The 18,618-nt window shown below is 32.4% G+C and overlaps 1 protein-coding gene across 1 annotated transcript in view; it reads left to right on the forward strand.

The window, feature by feature from the left end:
- LOC132905983 (uncharacterized) overlaps nt 1-18,618 on the forward strand; it is a 214,074-nt gene that overhangs the window by 108,015 nt on the left and 87,441 nt on the right. Inside the window, exons 2-3 of the mRNA XM_060957795.1 lie at nt 376-584; nt 8,117-8,252. Coding sequence (XP_060813778.1) covers nt 376-584; nt 8,117-8,252 — 345 coding nt within the window. The remainder of the gene's footprint in view (nt 1-375; nt 585-8,116; nt 8,253-18,618) is intronic.

The raw sequence follows: 18,618 nt of genomic DNA on the forward strand, positions 1-18,618 counted from the left end.
CATAATATATTATAAATTATAACGTAAGACGCGTTCACAAGTGTTCGAATACATTCGTGAGCTTGTGTACGTTGATCGTAAGGGTGCGTAGCTCAAGTGGTAGGGTGGATGACAGGAAAAACGTGAAGAAAAATTGTATGCTTCTGTCTGAATGTGTTTGTATGTACATATGTATAGCATGTTGATGTAGATGTGTACGGATGAGATAGAGGAAGACAGAATGGGTTAGGCGGAGGAAGCGAGAGGAATTGTCATTCGGTGGAATTGCAATTTCTCGCTGACGCGTGCTGTGCAACCTCCGGCGCGAGGAGTAAAAGCGGACTAATGATGCACACTAGACTTAATGCTCCGTTCCTGTTCTCATTTCCCACAAAGGTGCGAGCTGCCTGCGGGATGTCAGCCTAGAAGTAGTTCCGGAGGTAGTGCAACGTGGTCAGAAGGTGATTCTGCGCTGCCATTACGATCTCGAGGAGGCTCCTCTTTACTCCCTCAAGTGGTACCGTGGCAGGCACGAGTTCTACCGTTACACACCAAGCGAGGAACCTGCTACCAAAGTCTTCAACATTACTGGGATTTACGTTGACGTAAGTGTCAATACACTTTTCTTTCTCTTCCTCCTCTGCCTTTTACGTGTAAGCGCGTATCATACTGTGGAAGTAGGGTATTTCCTCGAGAGCAATTCATGGACAGAGATAATAGAATCTGAATTAGTTAAAACTATAGCGTGTTTTAATATTTGGTTTTGCCAAGAATATTTAGTATATGTTTACCATTATATAAAAAAATTTATCAGAGAGTATTTTTATAAATAAAAAGTATTTCAGACCTTTTATAATAATTATATCCGTTGTTGATAAGAAAATTCTGTATATATTTCTTATTGTATGAAGAAATTTATTGATAGTACACATATTAATTCCACAATTTGAAGACTGCAATCAAAACGAATTATTTCATATACAATAGCGTTATGATGTAATATTATGTCATAGTAGAATTTCAGAATTTATTTCGTTGTTCAAAAGAATAATAAACATGATGGTCTATGTGAACAAATTTTTTTAATTAATCAACTTTAGCAAATTCAGTAGCATTTTAAGTTATTTATGCAATTTACTTATAAACTTATTTCTTTGATCACTCTTTTTCTAAAAAATTATGATTTCTATTGTATCGAACAGCATTATATTCTTTCACAATATCGCTTTGATCGTAAAGTGAGAACAATCGTGTGCAATAATTTGAATCAATTAACCATTTAATTGCTGGTGAAAGTATCGGTTGCACGTGTTTAAGAGAATATAGCCAAACAATTGAAAGATTAATGCACCTATTCAACTACTATGCATTTTACATATAGAAGATCATTAAATAATTAGATTATTAATATTTATGAATTTCTATCACTATTATCGAGTAACTCTAAACATCTGTGAAGAGTTTGATATTGAATGAGATGAATAAATAGAATATTAATATGCAAATACAGTTATTACTGTAACTATGGAATGAAAATTTCACGTGTAAAAGTATTAGGAACGTGTAGAAGTCTAGATTAAACAATTTAATAATGTACGATGGGTTTTTAATGAAATTGAAGTATTACTTCCTAGCAGAAACGTTTATCTAGTTTGAATATTTCATCCATCTCCTAAACTTTCAGTTCAATTTTATAACTCGAAAACTAAAAGTTTTCTCTGCGTTTCACGATAGAATGAATTTCTTACATAGCCTGTTCTGATGAAATTTGGATATATTTATTCGAGGAAATTACAATATTAGAAAATGAAACACGCAGAAAAATTGAGTTAAAGACGTTGAAAGTTTAAAAATAATATTTTACTGGAAATTTGAATTTTTACTATCACAAAAAATATATAGTGACATTTTCATTTTGATCAAAATTTGTAGCACACGATATGTTTCGTTAAACACTTCCTTCAAGCGTGGAAAAGTCAATACCCGTACTGGATGGTTCATGTAGGAGTTTACAAATATGTAAAATTTCAAGAAAATCATTTCTGGATGATTTCGTAGCAGAGATTATTTCATTTCGACTCTGTTTAAGATAGTAACAAACTAAAAGAAGACTAACGCTATTCGAAACACATAGTATACAAGCATAAAAAACAGTACACAAACGTAAAAACATAGTACACAAAGATCTACGCTCGAATCAAAACACCAAACAACCTAATCCTTATTGTCCAAATAAACGAAGTAAAAGCATATTAACGAATTTTCGATAAAACTTATCGCGAAGGACACTCGACGCGAAAGGATTTAACTAAAATAAGCGAATCAACGTGGGAAGCAATGCATTGTTTGCGATGCAATTTGGAAAGGCGACGTTCGTGCCCGCATCAATCGTCGGAACAACAAACAACGATGAATGTCAAGCAGAATTAGCATTCGGGATGGCCAGGGATGATCCAAATATGCGGTTTTATCACATGATGCCGGACGATGCTCGTTAACAGCATCCTTGACCGCTGTAATCTCCGTAAAACAGGTCGCTTTTATCATCGTTCGAACATTTCCGCACGAATCTCTACGCGTTTCCGTGCCGCATAGGTTTCCAGAAGAACCGCTATGTGTGCACACGTTTACGCAATTGAAAACAAGCTCGTCTAGCCTAGCTTGTTGTCTGTCCCATGTTTTGCCATTGAACATACAGTCAATTGAATTTAGACCATTATTTTTTATTTTTCTATGTATAATAATAGTAATTTATTTTTCTTAGTAAATCTATGATTTGAGCTTCTCGAAAGTCGTACTAATCAATTCCACTATTTTTATTCTGTAGGAATACCCGATGAATATTCAATTCTCAAGAAACAAGTGATTTTCTTTCTTAAGTTGATTGATCGCAGAAAGACGATATAAATAATAGTAAACTCTGAGACTGACTTAAAAAAACGAACGAAAGTAGATCACTAAACTTCTGGAATATTTGTGTTTTGAATATATTGAATAGAAATATTTTACGGACATGTTATGTTATAGTGAATCGTAATGAAATTTGACTATTGCTTATAATAATGTAGGTAATCAAGGACAGTTTGTGTGTTTGTGACATGAGCCGCTTATTTGTCAAATTATGGTTAGCTCCATAAAATAATATATCGACAAAATTGATGCAATTATAAAGACATAGTGTCAATGAAGTATCCTAGACTTAAGTATTATTCTAGTATTATACTCAAATATTATATTGGCAGTAAAATTTCAAAGAGTGGAGTTAAGCATTTCAGTTTATAAACGGTTCATATTATAGCTAAAAGAATGAATCCTAATACGAAGCCCAGGGAGCATAGAAGCGCCACTTTTGCGTTTATCGTTATAACGCGACTGTATCTATCCTTAGTTGCCCGCTAAGCGACAGTAATGTGCAATGGTTGCGTCACGTGTCGGTAAAAGCTCGTCGACACCGAACGAAAAACATTGTTCAATGCGAAAGAAATATCGTTAGGTTGTATCGTTCGATACACTCTGCCATGAAATATCGTTCATGTTAACGGTATCATCGAATTTTCACCTTGTTATACACTGTGTCGTCGCAACGAATGGTTTTGTTTTCTCGTTTTTTCTTCTTTTTTTTTTGTAGGTGGATAACCATTTTTCTCTTTTGCAAAGGTCCGAGCGTTGATATAACAAGCGATGTGTGGTCTATTGTTTTTGTATATTTGTTTGTTCGAGTTCTTTCTTTTTTATAGAGCCACATAGTGGATCCGTATGGTTCAGGAAAAATTGTTTTTTACACGTTTTAAATGTATCGTGACTGCGACTGGAAGCGAGGTTTTGCCAGTGAACGCTCATTTCGCGTTACTGGCTGAGATAACTTTATAGAAGATTTGTTTCAATATTTGTAGGAAGGAAGGATTACTTTTTGAGAATGATGTGACTGTAAGCCGTAAGGTATTATGTTACTGGCAATAACCTATTACATCGTTTTGTGTATTACATTGTTGGTTTTCATAAAAGAGTGACAGAACAAGGAAAGTCGATTTTTCAGGAAATCAGTTGGAAGTGAAATATTATTTAACGATGAAAACATTTTATTCTTTGAGAATTTAGGCAATAGCTAGAACTACGATAAACTTAATAAAATAACAATGGCATACAAATATAAATATCATTTTGTCATAGAGTGGAACACATTAGTATTTAGTATAAGCAGAAATCAGGATAGAAATCTGGATAGCAAAGACGTGATATTAATAATATACATATTGTTTTAGAAAAAGATAAAGATATATAATTACATCCATAAAAAATTGTATTTGTACTATAAATATACTATAACCATATTTTAATAGAAAAAGTAAACAATTAATTACAAATTTTCGTAACTATGACAAAGTATACAAATTTGGTTCAAGATTATTCAAATTAGTGACTTGAGAAACGTAAGTGAGAATAAGCGTAGAAACTTAAAGCATATTTCGTGTCAAGTAAATTTAGTAAATAACAGGTTCTCTCTTTCTTAATTTTTTCCATCTTAAACCAAAGATTCCGTCAGTTCCAATATAAAGAACTATCTTAAGAATTTTTATCAGAATTTATCCTACAAAATTCCTTCGGAAATTCTTCAAGCAAAATCGGATCACAAGAAAATGATTATACATATTCGATCGCTAATAATAGCTTAATAACATCGAGAAGAAACACGAAACTGTGTAATGAACAGTTTTTCCGTGGCGTCTGTCGTGTGCATTCTAACGCACACAAATCAACAAGGGGATGGTGGAAAAAACTGTGCTCTTTCTTCGGATTCGTTTCTTTCGTCCTCGTTAAAAGCCACCTTCCCGTCCCTTCCTCTTTCAACCGTTGTCTCCTTCACTCTACGGCATGTCTTCTTGCTTCGTTATTTAAATTCCGCTAATTATGCATATTTTGCCTTTGCCCATTTCCGATGAAACGATCCTCCGCCACTTTTCCCTAGGGATGCTTCAGCCCCGCCTTCGTTGCTATCTTGCTCCCGGTGTCTCGGCTTTCGCGCGCGTTTCATCGAGTCAATTTACTCGAGTGCGGGGTAATTCCTGATAAGATGACGATTTTCTCGAGTGTTGCCTCTTCACGCTGCCCGATCACCAGAGGAACATTTAATAAGAAAAAAAGAACCCGTGCTTTTGGCGCGTTACGGCCTTTGACGAACATTTACGTTTTGCTCTTTGTATTTATGCATTTTTGTATTTATAAGGGAACACGATGAATGTTTAACTCCTGACTCTTTTACGTCTACTGACAACATTTTCTGCCATCCTTTTATTTCACTGTCATTGTGTGATTGTTAGACAGTGAATTTTTATGCAAATTCGTATTTTTGTGGAGGCAACTACAGGACAGATCTTTTTAATGAAATTGCTTCTCTTCTGATTTTTTAAGCACAGAGATGTTTTCATAAATCGTTTTATCTACGTGTAAAAAAAGTTAAATATAGTCGTGTTTAACGATGATGTAAAAATTCAGTAAAGTACAAAATTATAGTACGAGCATAAAATATTCTAATGAGCATACGATATTTATATACGTACATATTTTATATATAGACGTGATGTTAATTATATAACATTCAATAATCTTGCATTAGATGGAATTTTACGATCGTCACTTGTAAATTCAAATATAGATGTTTTATTCCTATACATAGAAATTTTATTAAGGAGTTGATGTATTTCACAGTGGCTGTAAAGGGGAAATATCTAATGATTTGAGATATGATAGATGTCTCTAGAGGTAACAAATTCGAAGGGTATATCTGGATGTTTGAGATATGTAGAGCAGTGATATCGATTATTACGCTATTGGGGCAAAATATGTGAAATCGTTGTCGTGAAATTTTATATTCAGAAATGAAATATGTAAGATGCATTTTGCGTTGGAAATGGTATTGTTCGATTTTTGGTAACATATATAATGCATTGCCTGAGTTTATTACGGTAATAGTATATTTTTGTAAAAGCTCCTTACTCTAACGAATACAAACATTTATGTGAAAATTTCGAACATATATATATAACATAAATTAGTAACATATAAATCCTATTCTTCGTAATTATTATACAATTTACAAAGACATTGTTTCTTCGTAGGGAATATTTTTCATCGAAGAAAGAGTCTATAATATTATATTTTTAAGATTCCTCTAATTTTAATTTAGATTTTTAGATGATATGTAGGTATTATATATAGGTATGTATAAAAATTGTATAGATCTTTTGTGTGGAAGCAAAATTATTATTCAAGATTTCCGCATCATTTTCGTACATTACTTTTTACTTCAACATCAATTAATATAAATAAACAATGTTCAACTGTTTTCGGGCCATGCGTTTATCAGATTGAATCATAGAGTAGTAGCATCTAATAATCAATTTATATTACTTGAAAGCTTGTCACGTTCTGTATACATTCGTGAACGTTTTTCCCATTTTTGCAATATTAAGCAAAAAGCTTTCAGCTTCGATTTATTATACAAGGAATATACATACAGCATGTTGTTAATAGGTAACTTGTGGTTTTAACTGACTAAAACACGTTGTGGTATTATATTACCTCAAATGTAATTTTAGAAAATTAAAATTGAGGTTTGGACAATTACGTCAATAATTTTCAATCTCATAAAATAGAATAAATATAGAATATACGGTATTACACAAAAAACAACAATAGCATTAAGAAACTAATAATAGAACAATTGTTCCCCGATTAAGTAACGTCATCAAAACTGTTAATTCGGCACGCAAATTGCAACGAGCAAATTGAATTCTCATTGAGCTTGTGGTTCGCTTTAAATAATACGCTTTTGTTTGAGAATTCCAATCATCCAATAACGGCAACCGTTTCGAGGTATAATCATTAATACTAATTTATGTATTAATAGTCAGTGAATACGTGCTTATTCGTACAGGAATTTCGCCAACAAAAAATCGTTCTGAATAAATTTGTACGTATAATAACGATTTATATGATTTCATCTCATTGACAGTTTGTACAACAGTACGTTGTTATTTCAATAAATAATTTGTAAAACCGGATTAACGTAATATTAACAATATCTATGGACCAGGCTTAGTTGCTAATTGATATTAGTAACGTGAAATGCTATTGTCTCTTCGTTTATTGTCATTAATTATACAGTAAATCTAAAAACAAATACCATTTTAAATATGACAAACAAAATTAGTTCGATACAACTTTAATTACTTGGACGACAATTTTCGTTCTGAAAAGTTGAATTATCTTCGTAAATGGTCTTTACGAACGTATGAAATTCTTCATTATCACTAATACTTATAGCTAAAACTGTTTTCATACATAATTCATAGAAGTAAGAAATTAATGATTTACCAGGGAAAAATTTGAAAAGAAAATCGCTGAAAATCCAATATTTATGCCTGACAGACATGATATATGGTATTGCATAAGTTGGTACGTTCAGCAGTACCATGGAAGATCTCTTGAATTGATGTGTACACTCTGAAAGTCGGATTTCAAATGTTCTGCAATAAAATACACCAAAAAGATTTAAGGTCAATTCGTTTCGTCTTTTAATATTTCACTTTCATTATGCCAAATTATAAGTTTAAATTGGCTTAACAATTATACGCTATACACACAAAGTAATCTATGTCTTAAGGAAAACTTGGAAACATATTATCCTGCATTGATAAAAATATAAATTACCAACATAAATTATACAAAAATAATAGAATCATAGAAATTGAAGAATTGCTATCAAAGTAACACTTTCGCACAATAAACAAAAAAAGGTACAAGTCAATCGAACCAACATTTTAGTTTAATTTACCGGTTATATAAAGCGTTCACCGATGTCTTTCATCCGGGTGAGCCGCGAAAAGAAGGCAATGAACCGTGTGCTCGAATCCCGTACGAACGACGAAGAGACGCGTGAATAAATTCGTCAGTCAATCGCATCCGGTGCGGAAGTTTAATTCGTGTTATAACCGGTCCAGGTAAATCGAGTTATTGTTAATCGTAGAGAGCGGGGGATTTTAATGTTCCGATGGCGGTGGGCGATAACACGTGTCGCCGTAGTTGATATCCATTTGCATTCACTTTGCACACACCTTTGGTCGTTGCTCTGTTTCAGCACGAGAACTCGAACAAGAGCCAGGTAACGCTCCGCGACGTCGACTTCGCTCTCTCGGGTATGTTCAGTTGCGAAGTTACAGCGGACGCGCCGACTTTCACCACCGCCTACGTCTCCAAGAATCTTACGGTAGTGTGTAAGTACATGCTTCATGACATTACAGAGTATCGCGGGGAACTCGACGTATTCAGCATGCTCGTGTGCCTACCCTACGACGCTCGTTGCTCACCACCCTCCACTCCTTTCTTTACCGATGCACGCGACTGACGCGTGTACGGCATCGTAAGTCACCATCCTCTTTCCAGCTATAGGCTCTTTCACGTGTTACCTTCGGAATTTCAAATCTTTCATCGAATTTTATTTAACAGATTTTTTACAAGACATCTTTTTTGCCATCGTAGTTTTTCTTGTTCGAATGGAGTACGAGGATTTTTAAGCGCTTTTTTCTTCTTTATATGATTAAATATTTTATGAGATAATTTTAATTCTTAATGTTGACAATTTTTAACATTGGACTGACAATTGTCGTTTAATTACAAACGAATATTGAGCAGATCTTAGAAACTTTACGGCTACAGATTGTTTTATGTGTTTTGTTCGGAGCTCGGAATATTTTTTCGAATTTTAACCGAGTTTCGAGAAATTTGTTGGTATCAGGACTGGTATTTTAATTCCTTCCTTGCATGGAATTTTGGAACTTTTTTTAGGGCTATTTAATATTCGATTTGTAATACTCAAGGATTGATAATTATTGTTGAGCTACAAATGAGTATTGATTACTGATTATATCAATTGCAAGCTGTTTCAGATGTTTGGGATTTTCGTTTCAGTTCATTTTAATCAATTTTTTAACGAGATTTTAACAATTCTTTTTAATCTTTCAATTTCTCCTTCGAATAGAACGTGTATTCTTCAAAAAGGTTGAATATGTTTTTCAGTAAATTACAGCTCTTAAATTTTTTCTTACGTATCACACGACATGAATAATTATCTTCTTTATAAAAAATGCACGATTTTACCTGAAACACAATAGAGCCACATTTCGTACACGCATTCGTATGAATTGTTAAAAAATACAGAGTAGGTAAAATTCAGTACACGGCGCAACATTTCGCTTTAAATTCTTTCCCCACTATTTTCCAATTCTTTTCACCTTCGTGTACCAAGATCTATAGCTTAGTTCGCCTTCTAGAATCAGCCTGTATACGAAACACACTTCACACGCCTTACATATCAAGGAAAGTTATACTGCAACAATTCAACATAACAACGCCGTCTCTTTTCCATCCATTTTTTCATACGTTGCATTAAATTATTAACTTCGTTACCTCCTTTCTTATGTTGCCCTATCGTGAAGAAATGTTTCCAGCTTGTGAAAAATACGACAAAATCATGAATATACGTGGTTTGCTGTTTCAATTTTATTCTAAAGTCTTTTTCATACTGTTAAAATATTTTTTCATTTGCTGAAACTGATAATGCCATACAATGTTCTTTCGAGAAATTTATCGTTAACCTTATGATTCTTCATACCATCGCCTTACAATAAACAAATTCATGTAACTAACTAAATTATCTGATTTACCTTTTCAAAATATTCGTATCCTCATAGATACAAAAAACGATTGATCAATTTATCCTCTAAATGATTCTAATATTCTTCCCCAAAAAAAGGCAGATAAAATCACGTACAGTTTCTAAATATAGAATAATAATAAGAAAATAATTAAAAATTTCTTAGCCACCTAGCCTTAGCCTAAGAAATGCTCGATATTTCGTGCGAAATCAAACGAACAAGAAAGATGGTCATATTATTAAGATTTACTCTGTAGATTCGCATTTTCCCCTAATTGCACTGCGCGCGTGCAAGATTGAATCGGCGCGAGTTTCCCCGACAGTGTGCGTACCTCGAAGAGAAAGTTTCTCCTTGATGGTGTCATTAAATCTACTCGCGTTTGATCCGAGGCCAGTCGCACCCTCCCAAACCGGTGAATCGGCTTCGTTGTCGCGAACGATTTCATGCACAGTCGTCTGGCTGCTATACGTATGTATGTATACACGCCGTGAAACTAGCTCTCACGTAAATTCGCGGAGTGTTTCTAATTTCCTCCTGCACGCCACGGTGAGATCAAAGGAGCGCTTTTGGGGTTAATCAGTGCACGCCACAGAGTCGCGAGTACGTTAACGCGTTTCTCAAATTCATAGCGATCTTCCCCTCGTTGCTATTTTCTTTTTTCTTCCTGCTCGAATGCCAGAAGATTTAATGTCGTACGTGTATCACCAAAATTTGCCTCGTTCAAGGATGATTGTGTGTTTTCAAAGGTAAATTTCTATTTGTGTGTAACTATTAGACTGGTGTCTATGTTTACGCAAGCTCACATTTCTATGGATAGGATCGAGGAAATGATAGCCAAGCAGAAATTTGCTTCATCTACTACGCTTTATAACGAGCAGTTTAGTTTGGATGTTTTGTATGTTTTTGAATATCGTGCGCATTATTTGCATTTTTGCACCTGAGAAATTGTGTACAAATGCAGAAACATCCGCACTCTGTGTAATATTTAATTACATTGTAAGTTAACAATTAACGTAGAATATAGATAGAAATACAGATAAATTCATCTTATCTATTTCTTTATACATATCTTCAGGAAAATGATATAAAAATGTGGATAGTACTTTTAAAATTTGATGCAAAAGATGAATATTCTTAATAACTTTATGTTTATACACAATGTGTATGATTTAAGATTTAATTAGATTCCGACCCCAATAAATTAATTTTAACATTATGGAGGAAAATGATATAAAAATGTGGATAGTACTTTTAAAATTTGATGCAAAAGTTGAATATTCTTAATAACTTTATGTTTATACATAATGTGTATGATTTAAGATTTAATTAGATTCCGACTCCAATAAATTAATTTTAACATTATGGAGAACAAAGTAATTCATTAGAATGCCTTTTTACACATTTAATATTTCGATATTTTTAATACGTTTAACTTTCATTCATTTATCGAAGATTTGTCGTTTTTCAGTTAATTAGTATTACATTTCTAACTTACCGTTGCACATTTTACAAGCTGTAGGTTGTAAATATCGACAAGAACCAGTTGAAAGTTTGAAAGTTTGATATTCACGTTTCTGCTACGTCGATTTTCTGTAAAACGAAGAAAAAGTTGCATCGATCAGTAGCGGAAATGTTCGTTAGTTGAGTTCCCTTACTTCTTTCTTCCTTTTTTTTATTTCTCTCTCTCTCTCTCTCTCTCTCTCTTTCTGGCTTATGAAAGTTGATTGATAATTATGGAAAAGTTTTAACCTGGATTAAAGCAATTCGATATCGTTGCTTCATTATTTCGTAAGAGTGAAATAGCCACATGTCAATTCATTCATTGTGGAAGCTTAGTTAAAACTTCAAATCAGGGAAGTTAATAGAAACTTTTCGGCTGAATATTGCGTACGTAAATATTGGAGCAGAGTTTCGTGGAAACGAATACACGAGGACTAAGAAAGGCTAAAGTTTCCCAAAGACAGTAAATACAAGAAGACTCACGAAAGGAGCACTGTTTCAGACTTCCCAAGAGTAACAGTATGACGAACGTGATTTTTGAAAATACATTTTCGTCGCTAACTGCATTCGAAATTATAGTAAATTCGTCTACCAGAATTACATTTTAAAGATATTATTGTAAAGAATTATTTTGCAAAATTAAACCTGACAGAAGTTAGTAAGAAAAAGTTGAATTTAATAAATTAAAGCATTTCAATAGAGTAATTCAATCTGATAGATTATGCGATATATCAATGAATAAAATGTAGCTATCTAATCCTAATGAGCTTACTTTAGTCAATCAGTATTTCAGTGTATCGAATTCAGCTAGACAGATTCCGAGTGACTTGATTCCAATGAGTCACTCCGTTAATTATCTCATCTAGTTTCTTAACTAATTAGTAAACAAGCTGATCTTAAAGCGTCCTGTAATAAATGAACTAGTCAGGGATTTAATGTACCTATTTGTTTCAATTAATTTTGATCTAAATTTAGCTATACACCATTATGTTAATTTTCTACAACGACAAATGACATATAATTACGTATAAACTTTCATTTAATATTAGAATCCGTTCAGGAAACAAACTAAATCTGATGTTGGTATTATTAAATTACTGCTATATTTGTTGCTATTTAGCTCGATGTATAGTGTGAATGATCTCATAATTCAGACCCAAATCATAGACGAATTTTTTGAAGTCTTGTATGTAATTTATCGTGTATAAATTTTTCAGTAAAAAATTATGAAAGCAGTGTAGTCAATTAATAACACACCTTTGAGAACTCACTACTACTCTGTAATTTCTGTATATGATTTTTAATAAATAATTCACGAAATTTGCAAATATTTTCACAAAATTCTATATTTGTGAAACGAACATTTTATATCTCGTAGTGTTTAGAAATCAAATATAATACATTACGTATCTGATGAAATCATCGACATCTATTATTTTATTAAACGTTACATTCTTCCCTTTTTTTTATTACCATGAAATTTTTCTTTTTCAACAAATATCATCAGTCTCCGTTGTACGTTTATTTCTCTCAATTTCTATTTGGTGATATCAAAGAAAGTAGCTTTGAAACTACTACTCACGTATCCATCGACCAAATACCATTGCGATTTTTCGTGAAGTCGATCGATGCTCCTGTTTATCGGAGGCCTCTTACGCCAGAAGTCGAAACGAACTTCGATTTGCCAGTCTGAGCGAAAGGTCCAGGGGAATCTTGAATTTACGGTGAGTAGTTCCGATATTGAAACCCGAATCTCTGTGGCGTGCGCGTTTTCGATTCCTCCCGTCTTGAGGAATTTTTCACGCGCGACCAATTGTCCCGGCCAAACTCTTTCATATTTTTTTCTATCAGCCAGCTTACAGGTAACGCGTTCTGAGAATTCATGGCGCGAGATCCGTGACCTATCGGTGGCGCGTTGCCTATTTTGCAGAGACCTGGTAGGTTGGACGAATATAAGTTGAAATCGTGCGAAATGTTACTCGATCCGAATTTTTGTTAGAGGTGCTGTGAACACGCCTTGTAAAGCACCACGTGTCTAGCCAGATTTTGCGTTTTCAAAGGTAAAGACGTGTTTGAAAAGCCTTCACCTATGCAGGATATCTAGAGCGTATTGTTATTACTATTTATAAATTTATTATAAAAGCAAACTGTGATTCTTGATATTTGTCATTTTGAATTAGCACTTTTTTATTTCTTTTAACAGTAGAAAAAGAATGCATCTGAGATGTACAGTATTACTGGGAACTTTTAGATGGAGAAGCAATAATATCATTTTTACTGTAAGAGAGCGGAAGAAATTGCTACAACAAAGAAATTTAGAAAGTATCGCACCAAGTTTTTCGTCATTTTATTGTTATCGGAATTTTCTTCTTCCATCCATCGCCTTCCGAAAATTAGAAGACTCTCATAAACCAAATTTTTGAAATAAAATTTTTAGAAACCTAAGCCGAATATATGAAAAATGTATATCATTGTTTCTTTAGAAATTATCGATTTCTGCTACATGGTATGGAACTTTAAACTACTAGCTGACTGTTAACTGATTGTCAGTTGCAGTAATACAGTGCAGTGTGACATGCATAAATGATTGCTTGGAATAGCTTCATGTTAATCTAAAATGAAATCATGGACGACATTCTGGAACGCGTTTACTATTATTACCATGTTAATTGATCTACAGGCAGCTATACATTCTAACGTCACTACTTTACACGAAGTTCGTAAGAAATCTTTTAAGACGTAACAGTTTTATTCCGTCCTAAAGAATAGGTTCGTCTATAACAAATACAATATTAAATCCAATTCTAGTTAAATCCATAAACCGATGAATTTGCATAAAAATTCTAGTAACGATATTACAAGCGCTATTTTTCAAATTTATTTAAAAATTCGCTATTATTTGTGCCATCTTCTTGCTATAAACAATGTTAACAAATTAGATCATTTGTTTTTTAAGAATTGGCCACTAATTGCATTGTGTAATAAAATTTAAGTTAATTAAATTAAATTTGTAATTAGACGAGTGTGAATGAAATTTACATGTATTTATATGTATAAATTTATTAGAATCTGACATAAATCTCTGTAAGATAAATCGTATTATATATAATTGAATTGAATTACGTTAATAAACTAAATTACATGTTTTTCAAATATTTGGGGCACTCCTACACGTGTTGCTAAAATATTAATTGCTAACACGAGACTATTGTTCAGAAACAAAACAAGGAATGCAAGATAGAATAGAATGCATGGTTCTTGCTAGGCAGCTGCCCTAGAATTTCTGTAATCCAGCAATTTGCTGGGTCCGAGTACAGTGATTTCGTAAAACGCACGATTGTAGTCAGCCTCAATGAGTAGAAGACTACTTCGTGGAATGTGAAGAAATAATAGAATAATAAGAGCTTGACGCCCGTTATGTTTAGAAATAAATTGTAACGGAGAAGAATACGTATTTCATATTCTGTTAAAATATTCTAAGAGTAGAAAATTTAATAAAACCAGTTTGAAATGCTAATTAATTATTTGAAAATCTACATTACTAATTTTTATTAATTTGTATAGAACGAAAATTAATTCTAATGCTAAATATCGAATTGTTAATCAGACACTGAGAATATATTTTCATGTATTTTATATTTAAAATAGTATTATATTTATATGTATTTATTTAATTCAATATACGTGTCTCATTACTTTATACTCTATTGTGTATATCTCCATCCTAATTTGATAGTCTGATTTAATTCTACTAAAATCATTTTTTCACTTTAATAGGCACGAGTGTTATTAATCAACTTTTATTCTAAAGTAATCAATTACTGTCTAATTGAAATAACAAAATCCTTCCAAAAATATAAAAATATTGTATTTTCAATATTTACACGGCAAAGGTTCCAAAATCTTCACAACCGTAGCTGTTAAAAAATCCGTTTTCCAAATTTTTCAAACCTTTTTTCATTAAACAATTTTTCACGCATGTCAACCAATGCAAATATCGAATGATTAAACGAACCTTATATTATCAAACCCATTTTTCACATTTTTCAAATATTCCGGTAGTATATAAAATTCATGAATACGTTTAGGCAAGTGTGTAGATGAAGAAAGAAAATGGCGAATTTTATTTTTCCTATCGACTCGATAAACTGTGTGCATCAGAGCTCTGAGATGCATTTATTTGACCGAGCGTTTCCATCCATCCGAAAGAGTAGTTTAAAGAAATAAGGATCAGGAAATGTATGATAATTCTGATGCTTCTTCTTGCTCGGTTCTTCGAATGGCCTATGAATTTCAAGCGTGTGCGGTAAGAATACGAACGTTACCATGGAAAATATTCTCGACTACATACGCTTGGAATACTCATGTGAGGTTCTCTCGTCTCACGGCACGTGGATCGGCACTTTTATCTCGGATTTCGGCCATTCTGCAAACAATTACGCGAAATTGATTTTTATTAAATTCGCTGGCCACATCCCTTCATGCAATGTATTCAACGTAACGAATGAAATTGCAGCACCGATTTCAATTCGTCAGAAAGTTGCTCTCGTGCAAACGTTAAATCGTGCGAATGTTAGAATTTCAAACTTCGTGAGCTGGTTCTCAGAAAACTCTGTATCTAAGATTCTGTGCATTTGAGCACTAGATAATCGAACTTTGATAACGTAAAAATTAAACGTTGTCTGATAAAAATGCGTTTGACAATGAGTTGCGAATAATAAAAATATTAAGAAGTGATAAAAGTAAATGTAAGATTTGTAATATTAGAATAGATAGTACATTTTTAAAAAATATACAAACTGTACTTCCGTGAATTTTGAAGAATTATGTTAAAGTTGGAAGTCTGAGGAATAAATTCTTCTGTAACATTTATTACATTTTATTTAGGCAATTTTATTTTATGTAACTCTGTTTATTAAAGACATAAGTTTCATTTTTTAATTTAATTGCTTTTATAGTGTACGTTATGAATAACTTTTTAAAGAATTGTTAACCCACAAATCACAGAGAAAAGAATTATAATAACACAATTAAGAAAATGAAATGCAAATAAAAATTTGTTCTGTATCTGCTAAATATTATAAGGAGTGTTTTCGCATATTAGATACATTTTCTAAAAATACCTAAATATTCTACAACAAATGTGTTTGTTAAAAAATAATACATGAATAAAGTGTCTATAGATTTCTAAAATATTGCTTCATAAGAAATATATATATATAGATAAATAGATTTTTCGTACTAGAAGACTGAAACTCGAGAGATAACTAAAAAAATCGATAGATGTCTACTAACAAATAATACGAACTCTTGTAATGAAAGCAATATAAGTAGTTGAACGATTTCTGGAATCAGCAAGCATTAGAAAAGAATGACGGTGCAGCGAGAAACTATTCCTTGCGTGCACTCTGAACTTTAATCAATTCTCATAGTTCAGGTTCCGAACACTTCTTGGAACGAATTTCAAGGAACCAAGGGAGACCAAGGGAATAATTAAGAGTCGAAAGAATACATTTAATCATTCCGTCTTACAAAGAGAACATTTTCTTTTCACTTGCGGATGTATTATTTAATTTAACGATGTATTTTAACTTTAAATTAAATTTTTATTGTAATCTTACAATTTTTGCACTGATCCCCTTTGCGATGATGGTAAATATTTTTTTAAACAAGACAAGACATGTTTTACATAGAAAGCCACACAATGTCGTGTAATATATTCTTAATTAAAGCAATTAAAGAACGAAGAACAATAATAAAGTATTTAAGATTCTTTTGTACAATAAGCAACAAATTAAAAATGGATAGAAGGATACATAAATTTAACTCAACTCCAGTTAATTCTAAAATAATTTAAGTACTGTAAATTACTTAATTCAACAAACTTATCCTAATTGTTTTACCTACTTCGCATATATTTTTCTAAAATGAATTTTGTTTCGTAGAGTTCAGGTTCACCAAATTCTATTAAATATCCAACCTTAAAAGTACCACAAATAGTACTTCAAACGTTGCATCTTAAATCAACATAGATACATACAACATAGAGTATTTGAAAAAACTTCATTCATCTTTCTATCAGGAAATTTCAAAATATTCTTCAAGTAAAGTGTACTCTTTGGAAAATTTTCATTATCCTATCAATTATACAGTAACATAATAATATAACAAGGTGGATAATGTAATATAGAGCAATTTAAAACCGTCTGAACAAGGTGCCTGTTCAAACAAGACGTCCGTTCAATTTTTTGATACAATAATGTTATAGTCTCTTTGTATTCAGTCAACTGTGCAATCACTCGGGTTCTATTTGATTCGTTGACAGTGTGCGAGCGAGGTGGAAGGTTTAAAAACCAATTTTCGAGCGATTTCGTTGATCGGTCGTTACGTTTAACCGGTCGATAAATACGTTACGACATTTCAGGTAGGAGGTAAAAAAAAAAAAACGAGGGAAAATTAGTTAATGCAATTCCAAGTCGCCGCATCGTACAGCCAGGCACGCAATTACAAGTTCACACTCTGACGAGACGAAAAACGAATTCAGTCGACAGCTTCGTAATGAATTAACTGTATCCGCGTAATTGATGACAGAGAGTTGTTTCATTGGCGAGAAACATCTCGTTCTCTCACTTTTTCTTTCCCCTTCCTGTTATTTTTTCTGTTTCATCGAAACATCAACAGAAATGACGCTGCAATTAAATGGACACAGTGATTAAAATACGAGATTTACTCGGCAACGAACGTATCAAAGTTCAACTATGTTTCTGTTACCATTATTCTGATTTGTTCAGGCTATACTGATACATAAAGGTATATAATCTTATATTTTTTGACATTTATAATCTATATTATCTCTTCTTGATGTTTCACAATTTTTTAAGTCATAGATACTTTTTTTTGTAACACTCTTTACATTTAAAATATACCTATCTCCATATTCTCATAGTACCATAGAATATTAATCGACTTTCTTACGCTTAGGAATAATCAAATAATAAATACATTATCATAGGAAAACACGATAAGCTATTTTGAAATTCAATAATCAGTTCTATGTTATTAAATTGTTTGTTAAAGTAATCAATTGTTTGATTCTTTAAACTGATTGATCATTTATTTCCAAGAAACCTATATTTGTAAACCTATCAAGTCTTTTTCGACTGTCTCAGTCAAATGATACCGAGATCAAAAAATTAACAAAAGTACACTTGTCACATTCTCATCATATCGTATCATTTATACATATTATACACGAAGTATACGCTCACCATGTATCTATATTAAAATTTTCTTCTTTGCATAATTATTGTCTAAAAAAAAACGTTTACAGCTTTTTCGATTGGTAAATTCATAGTTTATGTCATTTACCATTACATCCGGTGTAGATTAAACAGTTGTTGACCAACATACATACGCAGAACGTAAA

The sequence above is a fragment of the Bombus pascuorum genome, chromosome 4 (assembly GCF_905332965.1).
Source record: "Bombus pascuorum chromosome 4, iyBomPasc1.1, whole genome shotgun sequence".
Taxonomy (NCBI): Eukaryota; Metazoa; Arthropoda; class Insecta; order Hymenoptera; family Apidae; genus Bombus; species Bombus pascuorum.